At 36.4% G+C, this 24,405-nt stretch overlaps 1 protein-coding gene across 1 annotated transcript in view; it reads left to right on the top strand.

The window, feature by feature from the left end:
* The window catches only part of LOC306880612 (collagen alpha-1(XII) chain-like), a 76,061-nt gene extending 54,704 nt beyond the window's left edge, over positions 1 to 21,357 (top strand). The window contains exons 61-76 of the mRNA XM_079434244.1: positions 325 to 434; positions 7,003 to 7,161; positions 7,603 to 7,680; positions 9,408 to 9,494; positions 10,275 to 10,328; positions 10,445 to 10,540; positions 12,173 to 12,226; positions 14,104 to 14,157; positions 14,968 to 15,021; positions 15,146 to 15,217; positions 15,891 to 15,926; positions 16,013 to 16,079; positions 16,842 to 17,024; positions 17,552 to 17,629; positions 18,812 to 18,982; positions 21,119 to 21,357. Coding sequence (XP_079290370.1) covers positions 325 to 434; positions 7,003 to 7,161; positions 7,603 to 7,680; positions 9,408 to 9,494; positions 10,275 to 10,328; positions 10,445 to 10,540; positions 12,173 to 12,226; positions 14,104 to 14,157; positions 14,968 to 15,021; positions 15,146 to 15,217; positions 15,891 to 15,926; positions 16,013 to 16,079; positions 16,842 to 17,024; positions 17,552 to 17,629; positions 18,812 to 18,982; positions 21,119 to 21,243 — 1,478 coding nt within the window. The 3' untranslated portion in view covers positions 21,244 to 21,357. The remainder of the gene's footprint in view (positions 1 to 324; positions 435 to 7,002; positions 7,162 to 7,602; positions 7,681 to 9,407; positions 9,495 to 10,274; positions 10,329 to 10,444; positions 10,541 to 12,172; positions 12,227 to 14,103; positions 14,158 to 14,967; positions 15,022 to 15,145; positions 15,218 to 15,890; positions 15,927 to 16,012; positions 16,080 to 16,841; positions 17,025 to 17,551; positions 17,630 to 18,811; positions 18,983 to 21,118) is intronic.
* Positions 21,358 to 24,405: the final 3,048 nt, after the last annotated feature.

Genomic DNA, 24,405 nt, shown 5'->3' with positions numbered 1-24,405 from the left:
CTGTCCGCATTCATTTCTCTAGACTTTTACTTTGTCAACACATTATGTCTCCTTTAATTTCTCCTAATGAATTTAAGGAGAAACATCTGAGACAAAGTTGATACTTATATAACATATCTGAGATCTCCATTGAGAAAGTAATACAATTTTCCTCTAGGCTTCTTTCTCTCTGTCCCAGTAATCAGATTTGGACTAATCCACCACATCCCCTTTAGTCCAACAACTTGTCCTATCATATCTTTCTATTTACTGTAGAAAATTTAGTTTGTTCTCGTTTGTGGTTGTTTTCTGGATATTTAACTCTTTGTTTCTCTATTTTTTCAGCATCCGCCCAAACTGTGTCATTTTATAATAAGGATACAACAGGAGAGATCCAACGAGCCACATTTAAAAATGATCAAGTCAGGAGGATCTTCCATGGAAGCTTCCATAAGGTAAACTGTGCTTTTATACATTCTGATTATATGGTATTGTATGTTGCATAGTACATCAATATTTACAGTTGTCTACAGAAGATAATCTAGTATGGTTTGTCCTGCAGAAGGTCCTTGTACAATGATTTGTGATGCTCTTTCATAACGGGCTTATATTATGGCCTTTAGCACAAATGTGCTGGTTGTGACGAAAATGGTGAAGACTTGGCTCATTTATATTAGTTGGGTTATGCACAAATAATGTTACATGGCCTTTTGTTTCAAAACTGGAAAAAGCGTGCCCGCATTCTCCACCATAAATGGCGCCTATGTCGGCCACATACACATAGCCAAACTGTGTGAGGTCTCCAGCAAAGTGGGCTCAAAACAAATGTCCATTATGTCTGAATGCAGCAAAACATGCACAGATGTCCATGGATATAGATCAAGGGAGCCGTTTCTTTCAAGAAGACAACGGTCTGCAACTGCGGAATAGAAATATATGATAAAGAGAGGTCACTGTCAGCAAGCTCACCCACTGAGAGGGATTGAATCTGAAACGAGCATGTTTTGATTTGTGCATGAAGGCTTTTGGTGAGATTTTCACCAAAAGGAAGAAATGGTCTTATTTTAAAATTGACCTTTGATGTGGCAAGCTGCAAAACTATCACAATGCTCAAGCATTAGTTAATCATAACAGAGGTGTAGAAATACGAGACACATTCAGTGTGTTGCAACATCACGTTGTGGTGCCTACAGTTGCGCCATTTCTATTTTTGATGCACAGCTACTTCAGCCACTTGTTTCAAGTTCTGTGCATCGTTTTTTTAATTCTTTCACTGAATGTGTTCCGCATCACACAGCGAATTTGCATACAGTTTGAACTTGGTTACATCACTGCACAGCTTCTTCAGTCACTTGTTTTTAAAATGGAATTATTTTCATTTGCAAATTAACTGCTGTGATTATTATTTGTAGTATATTTACAAGTTCTGTTCAAATATCAAAGTTCCATACATAACTCTTTCATCGTTTACATTGTTCGCATCACATTACAACTCATTTACACATAGTTTGAACTTGATTAAATTGCATTGCCAGCACCAATGCATTGCATGCCATTTATCACATTAACTGTGATGTAGTTGATTAATTAAGATGCAAGCGTGTCTCAGAAGACCAGAAGTCACCTTTACGAGAATCTATAAGCATATTTGGTAAGGCCAGGAAAAAAGTGTTTCCCTGGCAGGCAAACTGGAAAATACTGAATCACTTCTCAACAAACAATTACATCAGAGCGCCAGCAGATGCCAAACGTGGAGCAGGTGAAATGCTTTGAGCTGATTTATTCATTCATCCTTATCTTTAGTCAGTGTCTTTGTCTGGCCTTGATCCTGACGGTCCTTCAGGTTGCCTGTCAAAGTTGACCATGGGGGAAATTCTTGTGGTTTGAATGAGAGGTGTGGTGGCTTGTTTGTTGTGGTTTTGGCCTGTGTGAACATCCCTGCTGCTTTCCATAAGTCTATAGCCTCAGGTGACACATCGCCAGTCACTTAAAAGTAAGACTGGATGGTATGACAAGATTCCGCATTGCATGTTATACCATAGTAGATACTCTATGATTGAGCAAGACTGTTTTGCAATATTTGCATGTGAGAGTGACAAAGAGTAATGTGAAAATACAGAGCAGGACTTGTACGAAACAACTCAAGACAAAGAATTTATTAGGTGTTTAGTAGCAAAGCAGAGTTTATGCTAGTATGCAAAGAAATATCAAAACTTGGTGCATTAATATAGAAATCAGTTGAGATCTGTTTATATCAGCTGCTTTTTTTTAATAATATTTAGTTGCAAGTCTTTGGTTTTTAACTCGTGTTATATAAAGTGAATTTGTTTTTGCTCTGATGCCAGACTTATCATTCATTTGTTATGAATAGATTTTTTTGGTTCACATTCAAGCTTTTTTTTTTTCATTTGTAAAGTGTTTAATTTACAGGAGTGGCCAAAGCAGGCATTACTGCATGATTATTTAGTATATAAACTATTTTTTCCAGTGAGTTTTTTTGTAAGAGAGCATAGAGGGTGCAAAATCTGCCCTGCTGTGGCAGTTTCTAATGAAAGCAGATGGAGTGGCATTAGCATTCATCTTTGAACTTGACGAATTGTTCATGCTTCAGATCTCTCCTGCTTGGAAGGAAATAATGTCTGAATTTCAGAAATGAAGTGTGTTTTTTAAGAGCTGCATGGTTCTGGCATGTCATTTACTCATGCAGATGGCTTTTTGGTCTAGATAAACAAACATGATTTAGATTGTCTAGCTTCAGCAAAGGATTTGACTTTCTTTTTTAGTTTTTGCTGGCTTTGTATGTGGTGCAAGTAATGGGATTTTTTACGGTAAGACTGTAACTCATAAAGGGATATTTCACCCAAAAATGAAATTCTGTCATAATTTTCTCAAACCTGTGTGACTTTCGTTCTTCCGTGGTCTTTTTTGAACCCCTGGACAACATCATTATTTAAATGTCCTTGTTTTTTCACAGAAGAAAGTCATTTGGAGATTTATAACAGCATGAGGGTGAGTCAACGTTTACAGAATATTCATTTCTGAACATTTTTTAACACCAAGCTCTAAATTACCATGAGCGTGCAGAAAGCTCTCAAGCAGCCTAGAGAAAGCGAGCGTGGCCAGCAGAGACGTATCATTCTTCAGATATCCTCAGTGGATTTGGCTGAAATGGAGGACAGCCCTGTTTTGAAAGATCTGTCCAAACGTGTAGCAGATTCAGTTGAAATGGAGAAGTCGTCTGTTTAAAAGATCCTGCTTCCCTCTGAACGGCCACAGGTGGCCATTAAAGAGGACGTCTGAGGACAGCTGCCAGTGATCAGATCAAAATAAACAAAATCAAATGACCGTAATCAGTTCCAACAAAACTTTAAATAGAAAAACAGTGTGGCAGATTATAAACAGCAAGGAATGTGCAAAATATTGAGTACAGAAAGCTACACTAATAAACTTTTCTTGTTGTTTTGCAGTATGTATATTGTGCACAGTATGTGAAAATGCTGCATATGTGGAATATCGGGATAATATATAGTATGGTACAGTGTTTTTCACAACTGCTGTCTGGGAATCCTCACAGGGCCACAAAAGGTCTATGAAAACTGAATTTATAAAGTATTAGTGGAAAAGTTTAATGATTATTTCTATTTCATTCTGCTTTCTAAAGATTGTACAGAAATTGTGAGATTAACTTTATTCTATAGATAGCACTAGTGTTTAACAATAAGAAAAAAATCGACATATAGGTTTGGAGAAAACAAATGACAAATTAGATAATATGTTTACAATAATATTTTTAATATTTTTCTAGTTTTCAAAAAAAAAAAATCTGCATATGATATTTTCACAACAATATTTTAACAAATGTAATAATTATAGTATAAAAGTTTAATTCATTTTACAAACAATTGTTGCGAGATTAATTCTGATTACTTTATTCTATTAAGAGCATTTGTTTTCAAACAATAAGTGAAAAATCTGCATAAAGCCCCATTCACACCAAGAACGAAAACTATAAAGATAGAGACGGTAAGGCCAGCTCACACTCATCCGCCACTTTAAATTCTCGAGCTCAGTATTGATAGTTTTCACGTGACGTCACACCCATAACGCCCACCTGGAGGGCAAAACTAAGCTTTGCTCCACTGACCGCCAGTTATTTTTATGCAGATTGCATTAAGTAGTAATGTAGTAAAACGCAGATATTAAAAGGGCAAAATTCCCTAAACACCTTATTGATGATGTATATTTTGTACAGGGAAGCCGATGAAGCCAGAATATAAACGCAATGTGCAAAGTTTCACGTTAAATGGTTTCCCATAGAAAACCATTAGAAGGAAAACACTGAACCATTAAGCGGATTGCGCTCATATTCCGGCCTCATCTGCTTGCCTACTTAAACTACGCATCATTAACTATAGAGATGACTAAATTTTTATATTTTAATATTACTGTTTTAAATAAATTAAGGCACTTTAAGTGTTTTTACAAATACTTTGTGTTTCTCACACTGTTCAATTATTGAAATATTGCCGCGGCTGTCTAATATGGATTGCAAAAGCCCGAAACTTTTTTTTTGCATTTTGTTCACATACCTTTGTTTTATCCTTTTGAGAGGTGATCTAAATATTTGCGGCTGTGAAACAGATGGAAAATTGACAGGCTTGTGCTGCAGTTCTATGGATGTTTTGCCCTCCAGGTCTTCGAGCAGGTCTCGTGACTGAAAGCTATGAATAGCAGGATGGATTCTCATTGGGTATCAATGTTTGTATCGTTCATCAGCTGGAAAACAAATCATTCTGTCTTTATCGTTATAGATGTGGTGTAGACTCTGCTATTCTTTAATATTGAGAATGATTTTTAGAACTATATCTTTATCAATATCTTTATAGATATCATTCTTGGTGTGAACGGGCCTTAACATTTTGTGAAAAAAATAAACAACTTTTAATAATACTTTTAATTGTTGAAAAAAAAATATTAAATTTTGCTATCTCTAATATCACACAGTTGTCTTTAATAATATATATACTTTTTATATTTTAAAAAAGAGAGTCCTTCATCATATTAGGTGGTCCTTGACATCAAAAACTTTGAAAACCCTAGTGTGAAATGTGTTCTGTTTCCTATCCTATACTTTTTTTCCGTAAAGTAGTTATATTATTACTGTGCATTATGCAGTAAGCTGTATTATTCCATATGGAATATAATAATTGAGAACAGAAGAACCCGAGGACCTCCAGGCTAAACAGAAAACAATCATGTGCCACAGGAACAGCTTTAGATAATACATACCACATTTGTGTAGACGTCTAGTGATGTCATGTTTGGTTTGATATTGACAAGGTTTGATAGGCAGTTTGTGACGAGACTCGAAAGAAAACTGGTTTAAGCGCTCACAGAAAGATGGTGGTCTGGCTCCGTAACAATCACTTCATCGTTCTAATGAATATCATGTCTTTTTCGCTTTGTTTAGCCCAATAGTGAGGTAAACTTCAGTGTATCTCAGGCCTGCAGCATGTTTACTGATACTGACCAATCCTCTGCAGTCAGATTGGAATCGCATCCCCCCCTATTTGCTGACCGCAAATTTCCAATCCATTCCTGATCCATAGCATCAGTCCTGCTTTGAGCTCCTCCATTAGCTTGCGGTGGAGAAATGTGATTACATCGCAGCGTTCAGCTGGTGTTTAAGACTTGGCAGCCCGACGGTCCATGGCATATGGGAAACAACTTCATCATGCACTGTAGTGTACAGGGAATATCAGTGTACATTGATTATGTGGATCAAAGAGCTGAAACAACTCTGAGGGGGCAATTCAATAAGAAATATAGCGCCAACCTGCAATTACAGGACCAAACACATGACATGCAGCCTGCGCAACACAATTAACATGACTGACGAATCAGATGATCCTAGGCCAAGTAGTTAAAAGTTCAAGAGGACTTTATACCATATTGTACAACCTGTTTGGTACCTACACTGTTAGATTTGGTACTTGTGAACAGCTTTGTGTAGTAAAGCCTAAAGTTCCTCAGAATTGAGGAGGATCAAGAAGAGTAAAATTACACTACCATTCAGAAGTTTCAAAAAAAAAAAAGTAACTTCTGCTCAGCAAGGCTGCATATAATTGATCAAAAATGCAGAAAAAACTGTAATATTGAGAAATATTATTTCAATTTAAAAGAACTGTTTTCTATTTGAATATATTTAAAAATGTAATATATTTGTGTGATACAAAGCTGAATTTTCAGCATCATTACTCCAGTCTTCAGTGTCACATGAAAAAAATCATTCTGATATGCTGATATGCTGCTCAAGAAACATGTATTATTATTATTTTTTGTGGAATCCATGATTATTTTGTAAGGATTCTTTGAATAGAAAGTTCAAATGAACAGCATTTATTTGAAATAGAAAAACTTTGTAAGTTTGTAGTGTATGTTTTGAGAAAATTATGCTATTTTGAGCCTCATTTGCATAGATTGGAGATATTTTTGCTCTGAAAAGTATGACAATTACTTAATGTATACCAGTTTACCAGATTAGTATACATTCACGCTGAAGCGGTTCAACTATTTAGTGAATCTGCGCTCGATCTGTAGAGGAAATGGCCAGTTCAGGTCAGATGTGAAATTGGCTGGATGGTTTGACAGTCCCACTGTCATATGTGATGATATTTGTTTACACTCTTTTTAGCTGCTGTTAATTTTTCCCAAATTCTCTGTAAAAATATTTGACAATGGACTCGCTGTTATCGTTGCCTTGAGCGTGTCAGGATGAATTTGGTGTTGAAGGAATTTGCTGGTTTTTATATGCGCCTCTGGCCAGAACACTCCCTTTGAACAGAGAGACTCCCAGAAATCCCTAATTAAGGCCTGAAGCTCTTAGAGTTTAAAACAACAATAGAAAACTGCCAACTGAGACTTATTTAATGACTTTGCTGAAGATGAACGCAAGTTCTTCCTTTAAAATGACCCATGAGTCTGTTATAAGCTTGAACATCTAACAATCTTCTTTTATTCCAGCTCCACATCCTGGTGTCTCCCAAGAGCGTCAAACTGAACGTGGACTGCCAGGAAGTGGCTGAGAAGGAGATTAAACCAGCCGGAAACACATCGATGGATGGATTTCAAGTGCTCGGAAAGATGTCCAAATCTATCGGCTCTAAAGGAGAATCAGCAACAGTGAGCTCAAACGCAAAAAACACTGAACACTTTACGCTCTTAGAAATAAAGGTTCCAAAAGTGGGTTTTCTCAGCAAAAGCCATAGAAGAAGTATTTTTGATTCTCCAAAGAACCTTTTGGTGAACAGTTCTTAAAAGAACCATTTTTTTCTTTGTTTGAAGAACATTTTGATAATCTAAATGAATCTTTCCTTTTTTGCAATGGAAAGATACAATGGATGTTAGCGATTCTTCGTGGAACCATCAATGCCGATATGGAGCCTTTATTTTTAAGAGCACCTTGGTACAAAAACAAACTTTTGTTATCACACATTGACCGTGAGCTCACAGCTCTCGCTCTTTCCAGCCTGGATCCTTTTAATGGGCTTCTGAGCCCCATCTTTGAAAATGCAAGCTTTTATCAAAGACACGTGTAACATCTTTTTGTCTCTGGTTGGGCAGTTTCAGCTCCAGATGTTTGACATTGTGTGCAGTCTCGGCTGGACCAGCAGGGACAGATGTTGTGACCTTCCTTCAATGGTAAGAGAAGACTTTAAGAAAACCTCTAGAGATCAGTTGCCGGTTGCACCAGCTGTGCGTAAGCTACAACTTAGCCTAGTTTTGACTTAAAGGCAAGTTGCAACTTGCGCTACTAAATATTTGAGCATTGCACTAATAAACTTTTGAAGTTGAAACATAACTCTATGTACAGTATAAACTAAATATTTACAAGAGTCTCCAACCAGGAGTAATGATTGTAATAAAATAGCAGTGCAACTGAACTGCCTCAATAGCCTCTTGTTTTACACCAGACTTCAGTCCTTTTGACATACAGTATATGATAATGCTGACATTTACACTCATTTACATTTTAAAAGACAGAACATTATGTTATAACCTTATCTAAACAGTGTGCCTCTATGTGCATCGATCAGTGTTGTGCATGTCAAATAAAATCAGAATAAATAATTGTGATTTCTTATGCTTTGTATCAATATTTTTCAATCCTTATTAGTTTCAGATACAATTTCTGAACGTTATTTGAAGATACATTATGTTCTTTATTATGTGTGTGCATTTCAATGGAAATCGATTCGATTGAATCACTGAGAGTAATTGTCATATTACACATCTTCGCAAAATATTACGGTAAGCTTTCGACCTACTAGCTACGTTCAGCATTATGACATCAAATGGTGCAACCTAGCTAGTAAAATTGGTTTGGAAACTAATTCTACACAGAAATGACTAGTAAATTTCACAAATAATTAAAAATCTGATTTCATTCTTTCTACTTCAAAATTATAAGTAAAACATACTCCAGTAATCTTTGAAAAATAGCCTCTAGTGTAGATTTCCCAATTTAATTAAGAACTTATGAACAGCTGGTGCAAACCTAGCCAGGGTTACACAAAAGTGAAGAACACAAATGCTGGATTAAATTTCAGGTACGGATGACCCATGAACCACACTGTTAACATCCGACCCCGTGCCTTTGATCATTGTGGCTTTTAGCAAGGCTCTTAACCCCAGACTGCTCCAGAGGGGTTGCTGTACAGTCACTTTGGATTGAAAACAAATGACAAGTCAATCGACTCTCACGCACACCTCCTACATCTTTTTGAGCTTCATCCTCCCACGCGGATCTGACATACAATTCCATATGTTTCTGATGCGTCCCCGTTGACCACATTCAAACATGACATTTAATATGTGCTTGGCCAAACCGCTCGCTGTTGTTAGAGCATTTCCTTTCTTTGATCTCTCGTTATGCGCTCTTCCATTTTATTCGGTTTGTCAACAGCACACGGGTTTTAAATGAAATGTTTGACTGTCATTCAGTTGCGGTTCTTGGTTGTGAAGTGTGAAATTGTTGAACTCAAGTGCCTTCACACAATCACTATGTGTGCCTATTAATGCAAACCATGAGAGCAGCTGTGTCCAAGCGCTTTATTATATTTTTAGTCTTCAATAAGCAAAATATTATTCTGCTTATGGTACTTCTGACAGTCAAAACACAAGAGGTTTTAATCAACCGTGTTTTAGCTGTGTGGCCTGTCTTCACACCCAAAGCCAAAGGATACAGAAACAAAGACAAAGATTTATGTGGAAGAAAGGTTTTCCAAAACTTTGCCATAGTTGAGATCACATCCCAGATCTGCACTGGCGGTGTCATCAGGAAGTAGTTTTTAGATGGTTGATGGTCAGTGATATTGTTGCTTATGCTGCCATTTGTTCTAATATATTTCGTTTTCTCTGCCATTCAGAGAGATGAATCCAAATGTCCATCTCTTCCCAATGCCTGCACATGCACCTCAGACAGCACGGGGCCCCAGGGGCCTCAAGGGCCAGTGGTAAGTCAACTGAAGTGTGCTAATAAAGATTGACAGCAAAAGGTTTAAAATTTATAGGAACAGGTTTTTTTTGTGTGCAAATATGCAAATGAGAGATTGTCTATTTAAAATACACATAAATTTCCAGAACATAAATAATCTGAACATTGGATAAATCCAGGTTCAAAATTATTGTTTCATTTGTTGACATAGTATAGTAAAATGTTATTACAGAGAGGATTTTTGATATCTATTTTATTGCTCATTAATAAACAAAAATACTATTACAGCCAGAAAAAAAAAGAAATTCACCATGTTTTTAGGAATAAAATGCTAAATATACATCATGCGAATGATATATGAACAAACTCTTCTGTAAAAACCTCCAGAATTTATATTTATATTTTTATATTTTATGCATTTAGCTGACGCTTTTATCCAAAGCGACTTACATTGCATTCAAGTTACAGTTTTTACATTTTATCAGCATTTAGTCAGGAATAAAACTGTAAAGTTGAATGTATGTAAGGCCGCAGAAGAAAACAGTTTACATATTGTACTTGAAATCTACAGATACAAATAGATAAACTGTGTTTTCTTTCCCTTGGTGTGAAAGAAGTCAAGTTATGGAAGCAAAGTAGCCTAAAATCTTGACCAGTGCATGAAAAACAAGTTTTATCTGCATTGTCTTGCCTTAAAATGTTAATTCAGAATTCATAGTTAATGTTATGTTCTTATTAATTGGACTGATATCAGGACTGTTTTCTCTGTAAATTCTCCACACATTTTCTTCTTTCCCAGGGTGCACCTGGAAGTAAAGGACCACGAGGGGAAAGAGGAGAAACCGGTCAAGTCGTGAGTATTCTGCCTATCCTTCTCTGTTAAGTCAGGATGATCTTAAACCTGTACATTACACACCATTCATCAAGTTTATCTACAGGACTGAACATTGACCCTGTTTGTTCCTGCAGGGTCCGATGGGCACACGTGGAGAGATGGGTTTGCCCGGTCCGATGGGCCCTCCAGGACCACAGGGCCCTAGTGGGCTCTCCATCCCTGGCGAGGCTGTAAGTCCATCTCAGTTTTCATCATGTATCCATTGTCTCCTCACACAGTCAGAAGTCAGTAGCCGGCGGTAAATCCTTCCGCACACCAAACAGGGATTATTCAGGTTATTTATTATTCCAGGAGTTGTAGCGGAGGCATAATTATGGCAGTGAGCTCTGGATTCAGCATTCCTGCGTGTCTGGGGGTTTTACGCTCATCAGAGGACTTTAAAACGCCTGATCCTGCTGCTAGCACACAAATCTCACTGGATTTATTCCCCTCTCCATTTCAGCTGCTGCGTTTTAGTGCTGTTTGCAAGCATCACTATTACTATCGCTCACACTTGGGGTTAAGGGTTTGAAACAAACCAATAAGACTAAGTATTAAACATCAGTGTGGAACTTGCTCTGATGTCGCTCAAGGAGAGGACTGCATGATACTTACATACACATATATATATATATATATATATATATATATACTATATAAAATTGATAATGCAATATTGCAATTCTCAAATTTCAGAGGCTGCAGTTGTATTGCAAGTAATTTTTCAGAAATGCCAGTTTTTTCCAGTATTACGCAGCCCCAGTGCTGATGTTTTAGTAAGTGATCAGACTTAAGGTACAGTCAAACCTGTGTACCTGTGTACTCTGGGCAAATGCAGTCATCTCACTAGGAATCTACATGATTGTGGTTTTAACATGACAGCTCACCGTGTGGATTTCACTTTAGATTCAAGTTTGTTAAACTTTTACAACTTGAATTTGCCATGTTTAACAATTTAAAGCTGCTTCATTTGAAAGGGATCTCTGAAAAAGAAGTGCTTCGTGCAATGACAGTTTTGCTATTGTGACTGCATATTAGCATCCATACCAAGAAACGATAACATTCTGTTTATTATAAGCACACGCTGCAGTTTTGTTGTCTGCCATTATAAATACTTGTGTGTTAAGTGAATTCTGATTGGCCGCTTATCTGGAAAAAACATTCTAAAAGTAATTCTAATGATATCGTTCTAACGCTATGTGTCGTTATCATTACAGTTGTGGTGTGGACTTTTCTATAGACCTTAATCAGGTTAGACGCCATATTAAATGTAACACGGGTGAAAATGAGGCTGTGAGGAATAGACCTACAGTCTTTATGATGGCACACACTGTGTAAACATCCTAGACCATGAAATTTCCACAATTCGAGTTTTTGTCTACTGAAAGTTTTTTTGGACCGACGTTTCGTCAGCTGAACAATCGGTACGGTGCATTGTGCTTCAATACCTCGCAGCCTCGTTTTCATTCCTGTCAAAAATTAAGTATGGCATCTCCCTGACTAAGGTCTGTTCTCATAAAATTGGAATGCTTTTTAAAACTTTTTTAAAACTCCTGGATTTTTTAAAATGTGGGAAAAAAAATTAATAGTTATTGTCCTTGGTGTAAACACGCCATATAGCAACACCCTAAAACCACACAAAACTGCAGTATAATGCAGCGACTTTTGCACAGCCGAACTCTAGATATCTCATTTTCCCTCTTGTCTATGTTCTCTGAACTGATATATGTGTTGTAATTTTTCTTTGGATCACGCTGAAGCGCTTTAACAAAGCTTTGGGTGCTCTTTTGACAGGTCTTTCTCCTTTTATTTTCTCCACACAGGGTCGTCCAGGTCCAAAGGGGGATCCAGGCGATGCTGGCTTACCTGGACAGAAAGTAAGTGTTGCTCTGGAGAGCTGCCCGAGTCTTAGGGGGGAAATGGGAGGATTATTCGCTCTCCACAGCCTGCGCTACCTCTCTGGACGAGCTCCAAGTGGCTAACATTAGATCATAACTCAGGAGGGGTGATGGCTGGTAGGCAACACTGAACAATAGTTGTAGATCACGCCACGAGATAAAATATGGGTTGAGGCTGTAATCGTGCCACTTTGAGTCCTAATCGGTGCCACTTTGTGGTTCCCCATGAAACTATCCCGTTCTTTTTGTTGGACTGTTTAGAGCATGTGTGGAGCTAGTGAAGAGGATCTTGCGACGGATTTTGGTGGTGGTTTTGTAGACATAGTATAATATCTTATACAAGACAAACAGCAGAAGATTGTCTAATTGGTTTGGGTTGCACTATATGTTGTAAATGAACTTTATGGCATCATTTACTCACTCTCATGTTGTTCCAAAACTGTATTTCTTTCATGCAATGCAACAGGAGATGTTTAACAGAATCTTTCACGTTTTGATTTAAAAGACACCATAAAAAGTATCATAAAAGTCCATACGACTTGTGTGCTGTACTCAAGCGAAATATAACGTGTTATATAACCGAATAAATTATTATTCAAATTGAAGTGATAGCTGCAAAGCAAGTGATTTAATGATATAATTAAATCATGTTTTTTATGAAGTCTGTTTTTAGGAATACAAAATATATAATTATTATTATCATATGTAAACACAAAATATATAATTTATATAAAATTTTAATACATTTTTTACATTTAATACATTTGTAAAGTATAATTGTATGCACAAATCTTATATAGCTGTACTATCTTTAATGACGCTAATTTAAATATTTTATATTATTAGAATTTATTATTATTATTTTATGTATATTTGTAATTTTATATAATAATAATAAATTCTGGCATCTTTACACTGATTTTTTGGATGTAAAAAAGACATCATAAAATCCTCGCGAATTGTGCTTTGTATTCAGGAGCCGAACGATAACTTTGTGACTGAATAAATCCCTATTAACATGAGACTTGACAGCTACAGAGGGAGGGTGATATTTTCGGCAAATAAAAACTTCAATTTCAGTCTGTTCCCAAAGACTTATGGACTTGTTTTATAGTGATCTTTGTCGTTTTTTTAAGCTTGAAATCTTCAGTGCCTATTATGTAAAAGAACACAATGAACATTTATCTAAGGAAAGCCTGGAAAATTTGGAATGACAAGGTGATTATGATTTTGTGACAAATTACAATCTAAAAACATAGAAATGAACATGGGTTCCTGGCGCAACTGGTTCCTGTGAATAATAATAAAAGAAAAAAACTGGCAGTGTTATGCCGATGCTGTTTAAAAGCAGGAAAGATGTTTAGTTGAGTTAATTAACAAATTAAGAGGGAGACAAAGAAAGGCAGATATTTTTCTCACTGTTGGGGTTATACTGCATGGCCGTTTTGTAAATTCTGCAGGACGGACTGCGATATCCGATCCCTCTTAATGAAGAGTGGGCCGAGCCGTGCAGGTGACCATATTGGAGGAGTTGCTATAACAACATGCATTTAATGACTTGCAGAGAATGCAGCCAGGGTTTATAACGGCCAGTAAAACGGATCTGGAATATATTAAGTACCCTGTAAATCTAATGCCAAGACATCAAAGGAGAAGCAGGATTGACAAAGAGAAAGAAAGCTAGCAAGAACGCAATGGAAGGATATCTTGTGTGTTGGTGGGAAATTATTTGTGGAAAGTAGTTTGATTTGTTTGGTCGAAGGTAAGCGACCTGTGCTAATGTGAACCTGGTGTGAGACTCTGGCACTGAGACTGTTAGTTTTAGCTTTTGCTTTTTCTTCCATTCTTTCTCTAAGGGTCCACCGGGACCAGCTGGTGCCATCGGGCCTATTGGACAGGCTGGAATACGGGTGAGTGAAGACTGGTCAGTGTACAACACATTAGGGTGATTCTCATTAAAACATATTTTTTAAAGCATATTTCACCCCAAAATCAACTGAAAAAAGACTTTATTTAATGTCATTTTAATTATATCATCATATTATATTGATAATATAATATTTTATATAAACCATTAAGATACTTCTCACTTGTGTTGTTAAATTAAATTTATATTATTTCAATGTACGTTTTATACATTTGTAAAGTATTTCATCCTTAGTGCCTTATTATATAATAGCTGTAGTGCCTTTTTTTTAAATAATTGTTTATTATTATTTATCATTATATTTTTAGAATAAAATATGCATTCTTTCATTATTTTTGAATAAAAAATATATTTATAATAATGATAATGAAAATAATACTAATAATACTGAAACATTATAATTATAATAAGTGTAAAGCACTTCCGCGTTGTTGTTTTAAAATTGCATTTTACATACTGTACATACTATATAAGCAATGTACAGTTGAGTTGAGAATTCTTGTTTATGTTTTTAACTGAAAAATTATTTTTTAATAATTAAATTCAAGAATTTTCTTAACAATAAAGCACATTTTCCTCACATGCTCTCATTACTGTAATACAGTAATCAAAATAATATCATAATGCAAAACATCTCAGTAGTCCTTAAAATAGGCTTCATGTACTTCATTTTCATTTGGGTCTCAAATACAACACATATGTTTCTTTGAGAAACTCATTAAGATGTGATTCCTTTGAACGAACGTGTGTTATCAGTCTAATGTGGATCTACACATGTATGTTATTGACACAGGGGCCCCCAGGGAAGGAGGGACCCCCAGGACCCATGGGCCCACAAGGACCAATGGTATGTTCTTGGTTTTTTGGGGGGGAGGGGGAGTGTTGTTAAATTTGTTTTCTTTTGCTCAGATGTCAGATGTATTGCAGACATCTGTTTTGCTGAAGACCAGAGCTGTTATTCTTTTGTACAGGGACCCCCAGGAGCCCCTGGAATTCCGGGACCTACTGGAAAGCCTGGAAAGAATGGAGATACAGGTGTTCCGGTATGAAACCTTGTGGTTTTCATAGACATATACAAAAGCACGATACTGACACACTAATTTGCCAATAGTCAAAAAAAAAAAGAAAAAGAAAACAACATCTATTGTTTGAGAGCTGAAGTCTCCTGCTGATATTCCTTCTGAGAAAAAGACCCCAGTAATCTCATCTGTGTTTCTTCTAGACTTCTAGATCTCTCAAACTGGGCACAGATTTGCCAAGATTTAGTAAAATCAAAAATCTCAGTATGAACTTTAGCATTTCTTATCAAACTCTTCCAAGAGAAAATGATCTGATCTGCTGTTTAAATTCATTTTACAGATGAATACTCACTGTATAACAACTAGTGACTCATTTAAATGTTTTTAGTCTATTTTTACTTCTTTTAGAAGAAACATCTGATTCAAAGTTTCTTTTAATAGTTAATTGTTTAGTCTTACAAAACACGAGTGGCAACTTTCTATGAGTTTTACCAAACATATTAAGACTACTTTTTTTTAATCCAAAAGGTTAAGAAAAGAAATAGTCTAATGTAGTCCACGTTGTTTGCAATTGAGTTCAATAAATATTTACTCACTGAAATGCACAGTGTGGTTTTGGGCATAAATCAGAAGCAAGCCAGTGATTTTAGTTGCATCACAGTCTATTTAAAGAGAAATATGATTTTCATTCATACAGGGAACTACTGGGGTTAAAGGAGACAAAGGAGACAGAGTAAGTGATGGTTTTAATATCTGCTTTCATCATTTTGCAAGAGTTTGAGTGGAGGAGACGTTAACATCTCATATTCATCCTCCTAGGGAGACATCGCATCCCAGAGCATGATGCGCTCTATTGCCAGACAAGTGTGCGAACAGCTCGTGAACGGTAATGCATTGCACCCAGTAGACTGTTCTGAAGCAAAAATCTACTTATACGATTCAAATCGAGAAAAGTACATGCAAGTTTTTTTGCAATTTAAGCAATAAATTATACTGCAAATATACACTACTGCTCAAAAGTTTTTGAAAAGTCTCTTATGCTTACCAGGACTGCTTTTATTTAATGAAAAAATACAGTGAAAACAGTGTAATATTGTGAAATATTTTTACAATTTAAAATAACTGTTTTCTATGTGAATATATTGTAAAATGTAATTTATTTCTGTGATGCAAAGCTGAATTTTCAGCATCATTACTCCAGTCAGTGTCACATGATCCTTCAGAAATCATTCTAATATGCTGATTTGCTGCTCCAGAAACATTCCTGATTTATTATCAGTGTATTATCAATTAAATTTCAGTTAAATTATCACTGATTATTAGCAGTGTATTATCAATTAAAACAGTTGTGAAGCTTCATGCTTTTGTGGATCTTTTTTTTTTCTTCAGAATTCTTTGATGAATAGAAAGTTCAAAGGAACAGTGTTTATTTGAAATAGAATCTTTTGTAACATTATAAATTACTTTACTGTCACTTTTGATCAGTTTACCATGCCCTTGCTTAATACAATTTTTGAATTCTTTCTAACCCCAAACTTTTAAACAGTAGTGTACTCATGGCTAAAAGATGTTCTGAGACATGATGTTCAGATGATCCCAAGGGTTACATTTCATTCAAATCTGCTGTTTCATGGTTTACATTATACAGGACAAATGGGTCGATTCAGCGAAGTGCTGAACCAGATCCCCAGCAACTATCACAGCAACAGCCCAGGGCCCTCTGGACCCCCTGGACCTACCGGACCCATGGGACCACGCGGAGAGCCCGGTCGGATAGGCAGAAACGGCCTTCCCGGAAGTCCAGGGTTGCCTGGTCGCCAGGGAGATCGAGGTACCCTGAAACAACAGCCAAACCAAAACATAAACAGAAAACCATGCCAAATACAACTATGTGATTTTAATCAGCCTCAAGAACTGTGGTTAGTTTGGACTTCTGCCCACGCTGTACAGTATATGTAAAAAATGCTAAGACAAGTAATTGATGTCTAGTGAGCTGCCGTGCGGTCTAAATTAATAGGAAACACTCTCTCATAGAGTAAAGGTTCTTTATTGGCATTGATGGTTCCACGAAGAACCTTTAACATTCATAGAATCTTTCCATTCCACAAAAGGTTCTTAATTGTGGAAAAAAGTTTTTTAGATTTTGAAAATATTCTTCACACTAAGAAAACTGGTTCTTTTAAGAATCGCTCTTTATGGAATCTTGCTGCAAGAGTTTAAGTACCTGATTCATGCATTTGTCTGCATTTCTGCATCCAGACGTTCGGCTATGGCACATTTGGCAGTGTGTTGCAGATGCATATATACAGCTATGTGTGTGTGGATTTATATATCTGTTTTTGTGTGTGTTTTCATTAGGACCAGCCGGAGAAAAGGGAGACAGAGGAAGTCCAGGCATCGGAGAGAAAGGACAGAGAGGAACCACTGGACCACCTGGTATGTTTCATGTGCTGAAACCTTACAGTAGATGAGCCCCAGTAAGCTTACTGGAGCTCATCTACTGTAGATGAGGAATACAGTCATGAAAAACCTGGAAATATCAGGGAAAATTGTGATTTACTGGGCCGTTTTTTTCCTCTTTTTCTTAGAAGGAGATTATGCTATATTTAACTCACATCCACCACTTTCATTTTTAGACACAGAGCTGTTGGATATGTTGCGTTTTAAGTTACGTAACACTTCAAAAATGAGCGGACATAACTCTACCAGACTTTTCCCTCAAAGAAACTCTATGCCAAGTCAAGTTAAATCACATTTATTTACATTGCGCTCTATACAATACAGATTTTTTTTCAAAGCATTTTTGTAAAATTTCAACTATTATAAAATTGTCAGTTTCAGCTGTAAAGTGGCTCTACATAAGATAATAATGCCATTATGCAGGTAGACATTCATATTTGATGAATGTTATGAAACAAATTGTAACCAGCTATAAAGCAGCTCTGATGAAGACAACAGTGCCATTATTCAGATTAGATCAAATCAACGTTGATGCAGTTTTTTTTTTTTGTAACTGTGTCAGTGTTGCACAATTTCCTCTTTACTGAGGAATGAAAGACAGCTCTACCGAAAAAAAATAGTGTCATTATCCAGTTCAGTTCAGTTCTCATCCAGCAGTATTAGTGCAGTCAAATCAAAAATATTTCTGAAAGTTAATTCTCTTTTAAGCCCTTTTTCATAGACAGAAACCTGTTTGGAAACAGTCATTGTTTATGCATTTCTGTTTGGTGATGCTAATGGTACAGAGATTTATTTACACTGATCATTTACACTGCAGTTAAAAACTGAAATATGGCTTTCCTGTAGCTCAAATAATAGAGCATGACGCTAGCAACGAAAGCAAGAGCTGAAAAAATGTAAAAACTGTAACTTGAATTCAATGTAAGTCACTTAAAAGTGTCTGCTAAATGCATAAAAATGTAAAAAAATATATATATGTATGAATTCATGCTACAATTAATATAAATATGTGCACCAAAAATTATAAAAGAATGCCAATGTGGCACAAGTTTAAAATGTTTATTGACAGCATTTCTGAAAGCTAATTCTCTTTTAAGCCCCAATTTATGTCACATTTAAAGGTTGTTTCTGAGGCAATATTTTTCCTGATTTCTGTAGGCCCACCTGGTGAGTCCAGAACCGGCCCTCCTGGTTCAACCGGCCCTCCGGGCATCCGCGGTCAGCCCGGTCGCAACGGTGTTGCCGGCGTACGTGGTCCACCTGGCCCGCCTGGCTACTGTGACTCCTCTCAGTGTGTCGGTATGCAGTATAACGGACAGGGTTACAGAGGTACGTCCCTCATGTTCTAGCGGTGCCCTGTGCATGAGAGTAGAAATAACATTAATAGCATGTGTAGTGTAACGCAGTGCATGAACTGAGCAGAAGATGATGTAGCTAGTTACAGCTGAGTAATGCAAATTATCATGGGTGAATCTTACCAAACTTTTCAAGAACATGCACGAGTCGTATTTCACTCCAAAATCATAAGCCAAAATATAAAAATAAATAAAATGCTGCCATTTTACGATGGCATTATTTGAACATAAACAGATTTTTTTTAAGTCTTTTTTTCCCCCCAAGGCTGCTTTCATTTGACTAAAATATTGTGTATTATTTTTAAATATTATAAATTTAAAATAACTGTTCTCTATTGTAATATGTTTTAAAATGTCATTTATTCCTGTGATGCAAAGCTGAATTTCTAGCAGCCATTATTACTCCAGTCTTCAGTGTCACCTCTGATGCATTTTAATGCATCCTTTCTCAAAGAAATTATTATTTCACCGACCCCAAACTCTTGAACTGCACAGTAATACAAAAAATTCACATTTCTGTAATGCACAAAATATTAAGAATTGTCTTTAAAAGCCATATGCTACATGTGAGACCAAAATTGTTATTCAATAAGTCAGCTGTTACGAAGCTAAGTCTTTTCTTTTGATTTTGGAATGAAACGTGCTCCGGATTTTCACCTTCTTTAGTATCACAGTATCAGAAGCTAATTTTCAGTTTGTGATTTTGTCTGGCAAAGAATTCTAACCCCCTCTTTGACCTGTTCCAGGTTCATAAACTTTCTAAACCACCTGTGCTGCTTACACTTTGAAATCCTGAGAAAATCACATGTTATTGGGCTCTGTGCGGATAACCAACCACGGAGATGATTAAGCGAACACTATTGAACAAAAGCAAACAAACAAACAGATAAAAGCAACAAACAGAGATTACGATCTGCGGATGGGTACTAACAACAACTCACAGCCATGGGCATCAGTGACGGCAGTCAAAAACAACCGAAAACAAGCTGCAGTCGGCTGGAGACGCATGACCAAAACACGCAAAAACACACCAGCAACCACAACAAATACTAACCAGGTGGATCTGTAGCCAAAACAACGGTCATTTAGCATGTTAACTCCCAAGAGTTTCTGTTTATCTGGACATAAACTAATCATGCCTAGTAAGTGAAGCCCAGTCCACTAAAAAAAAACTATAGTTTTAACCCTCGTAGTGAGCTTGAATTCAGCTGCTTGCATAATGCTGACACTAGTGCCTCTTACTTTACTGCGTGCCTTAAGTGATCTCACAGACGTCTGCTCAGGGCCAGTTTCTTTTTGCTCATCGGACCCTGGAGGTTTTTCTTTTCTCCTTTAGTATGTACGCACTCATCTTGCCAGTTTCATTTCCTAAAGTTCATTTCTGTATCAGTGAGATCATTTCTCTTTCATTTGGCTGGAAGTAAGGGTTTAGAAGATTATAGGTGTGTGGTTGAAATCTTGACTTCGGTTCTCATGTTGATATTTTTCTTTAGCAGGCAAACTTGCCCATATCAGCAGACATTAGTTTTGATAGTAATTTTACTATGTCTATATATATATAGGATGAATTTAGGTATCAGGCAACTTTTTGCCATTGAGATGACTGGAAAAAATGGTCCAGTTATCCTGAATTAACCCTATATACAAACATTAGGGTCCCAAAGTCTGAAACTTCATTAAATTTATATTTTTTTCATTTAAATCTGGAAAACAGTGTTTTGAGATTTTGAAGCTTATGGTTTCATTTGAACATTATGTATTTGGCAGACACTTTTATCCAAAGTTGGTTAGATTGTATTCAAATTATTTATGTTGTCAGCATGTGCACTGGCTGCGAATCGAACCCATGACCTTGTGTGAGTTAAGTAGTGATATCAACCCTTGTCAATTCGATTGTTTTGCTGATGTAATTTGGAAGCATTTGCACTTGAGGTTTCAGGCTTTTAGACCCTGCTGTGTGTAAAGTACATACATAAAGCACTGACCCATTTACAACTCATCAACAAGCAGTTTCTAACCCCTTGCACTTACCGTAGCCAGATTGAGTAAGGTAATAATCATATTTTGCTTGTTGAGTGACTCAATTGGCCACTGCCGTATCTCCAAGCAGAACAGTTTCCACCTGATGCCGAGCAAATAGTCCCAATCCCAGAAGAAGACTTTGAGATCTCACCAAACCAACGGCGCAAGAGGTCACCGCCAGAGACGGGATCTGAAAGGAAAGCTTGGTGGTAAAAAAAAAAAAAGAAGAAAAAAAAGGGGGGATGGGGGGGGGATTCATTGGCTCATGTTATTTGTTTGTTGACATTTTGATGGCTTGTACAGATAATTTAACCCTTCAAACCCTGTGTGAATTCAGCAGATCAGATGCATGAATCTCCTAATATAACCTCAAAGCTTCGTTCTGTACTCCATCGCTTGTAAAATCGCATTGAATATGTGTCCGATTGGAATCATTGACGTGTCACACATTGCAGCGTGCAGGTGAAAGGTGTTTGATAATTTATTAACTTTGAAGGGTTTCCAATGATCATCGCCTCTTCCAGCCATCTGCATATTCACCAATCATCATTTATGTACGAATACACATTATTATCCATTTGTCTTCATTCACCTGAGAGATTGTCTTTGTTTTGTTTTTTGTTAACATCTGCAGTAAAACATGCCCTCCATCATGATATTATAAATCAGATATTGATCATATTGGATGAATGTTTGGTTTAACCTCACAGCTGATTTTACCAAAGGTGGAACTGCATGTCTGTGGTGTATATTTAGTATGTTTTTGTTTTTAATTTTCATTTGTAGTTGTTTGTTTTACTTTTTTAATCCAGAATATAGTTGTTGTAATTGTTGTTTTATCGTTATCAAATGCAGTTTTGGCATTTGCGTGCAAGACTATATATATATATATATATATATAGTTTTGATGCTTTATGTTTGTAACTGCACATTGTGAATTCCACAGCCTTATTTTCTTATTTATTTCTGAAACAGAGGAGGCATTTTTCAATAAAACTACTGAAAATATTAAATGAGCCATTTTTTCTTGCATAAGATTCATATTTCATTGCTGGTGTCATTAGATAAAGGGCTTATGAGATCAAAATGCTGGCTTTTAGCCCATGCATGAGATCTTAATTCTTGTATGCTACTAAAAGTTGAAAGAATTTAAAGTGACTTCATTGCTTTCAAACCTAAATGAAAGGTTATTGGCTTTGATTTGTCCCACCCCAACCTTCTGGTTTCAAAAGGAAATGCTTCAAAACATCAATGAAATCTGTTTGTCAAAGTAGATATAAGTGCTTGCAAGGCAGCGAAAGAATTACACAATTCACCTAATTGTTTGATTTGACTATTTTAGCCCAATCGAGATAATTATGACGTCAATTTGTAGGCCAATCAGGCTAATTTTCCTAAAAAAGTACATGGTCTGTGGTTAACTTGAGACTTTCACATTTTGTTCTACAACATAAATTAGATGACCAAAACATGAATTCTGAAGCTGCTGTGTTTGATTGTTGATTCATCAAGCTTGTAAATACATCCCTGTGGTTGTTGCAACCAGAATTATTTCAAATTATTTATTTAATGGTTTTTAAACACACTCCATCTGACACTGGCCACTGAATTAATTGCAAAAATGTATGGAGAAAAAAAAATACAAATATCAGCACAGTGGCCGCCTTGCTATAGTATTAATTATTGCATTTATGTCTTGTGACCAATACAGCTTGTTTTTCTCTCGAGCCATAAAACGCATTGATTCGTCTATTTGCATTCAAGTATTTTGATCAAATTAAGCACAAATTCATCTGCTTCATATTGTAGGGAGCAGATTTGATCTTTGCAGCCATTGTAATCCGGGAACTAAAGTTCACATGACAAATATTAAACGCATGTGTCTCTTTCTCCCATAAGGAACCACTTCAAAATGGACTGGAAGCTTCTATTAGGTGCTTCATTGATTTATGGCCAAAAATTGTTGTATAATAGCCCACATTTAATGTTGTTCAGACACATGAATGTGTCCACGGTCCAGATAACTTCACTGATTTAGAGAAGCTGTGAGCAGGGATTTAATTTGAAAGGTATGATGGATCTGACGGCGGTACTACAGTGTTCGGTAACGGACACGTTTGAAGTCTGTCCAGACATGCCATCGAGAGGAATGCATCGTGACCTCTGATGGTGTCAAAATATAAAACACATTATCAGTAAGAGTCAAGGCTTGGTGAAGAGTTGCAGTGTAAAATGACCTCAAACATTGTGATGCTCTGCGGATCTGAAAGGTATTTAGATGCTTAAACATACGGTCATCATACGTCCTCTTCTCTAAATTGGCAAAAATGTCCGGGGGCTGTTTCATAAAACAAGTTTACCAAATAAGCCAGGCTTATTTCAGTTATTCTGACTTATTTTGAACCAAATCAACTGACAATAAGTCAGACTAACTGAAATAAACCTGCACTGCAAAAAAAAAAAAAAAAAAAGTTGAGCCAACTTAAAATTTTAAAGCAACCAGCTTTTTGCAGATTTTTGAGTTCTCTCAACTTATTTTTGTAGGAGATTCTCAACTTTTTGTTGTATAAACTTAAAACAACAAGTTGAGAAAACTCACAAATCTGCGGAAGTTTGTTGCCTTAAAATGTTAAGTTGGCTCAACTTTTTTTTTTTTACAGTGTGGGGTCTGTTTCATAAAACAAGTTTACCAAATAAGCCAGGCTTATTGCAGTTAGTCTGACTTATTTTGAACTTGCAATAAGTCAGACTAACTGAAATAAACCTGGCTTATTTGATAAACTTGAAACAGGTTGTTGACATTGTTTTCATACTTGCTGAAGGTAATGATTGAAAGGTAGTTCAGCCAATAGCGTGCAGACATTGTAAATAATCGACCAATCATGGCGTGCGAGAAGGCGGGAACTACAGAGAACCGTAGACGCAAAGCAAAAAAGCCTGTGAGGACATGTCAAAATAAAGCAAAAACATGGACATTTTAGGCAATTTAGAAATCCTGGCCAGGATGTATGGACGCCCTACTTAAACTACCCATAACGTTAGCAAAATGCCAACAGAGAAAGAAAAAAATCAGTAAGCGTTACTTCTATAGTGTATTTGGTCATTTTTGTAGCTTTACAGTCTTATTATATATCATATGGAGAAGAGCAGCGTGAACATTCAGCTCAACATCTCCCTTTGTGTTCCACAGAATGAAAGTCACACAGTACAGGTTTAGAACGACATGTGAGTAAATGATGACAGACTTTTAACATTTGAGAGAGCGGTTCCTTTAAATGGGCTTCAAAATGCGGTACACATATGTGAGAAGAAAAACGGTGCATTAAAAACTGTAGAAAGAAATTTGACTTAAAAATAAACCACTTGTCCAATAAG

The sequence above is a fragment of the Barbus barbus genome, assembly GCF_936440315.1.
Source record: "Barbus barbus genome assembly, chromosome: 14".
NCBI lineage: Eukaryota > Metazoa > Chordata > Actinopteri > Cypriniformes > Cyprinidae > Barbus > Barbus barbus.
Note: the sequence above shows the minus strand (reverse complement) of the source record. Positions and strands in the feature narration are given on the sequence as shown.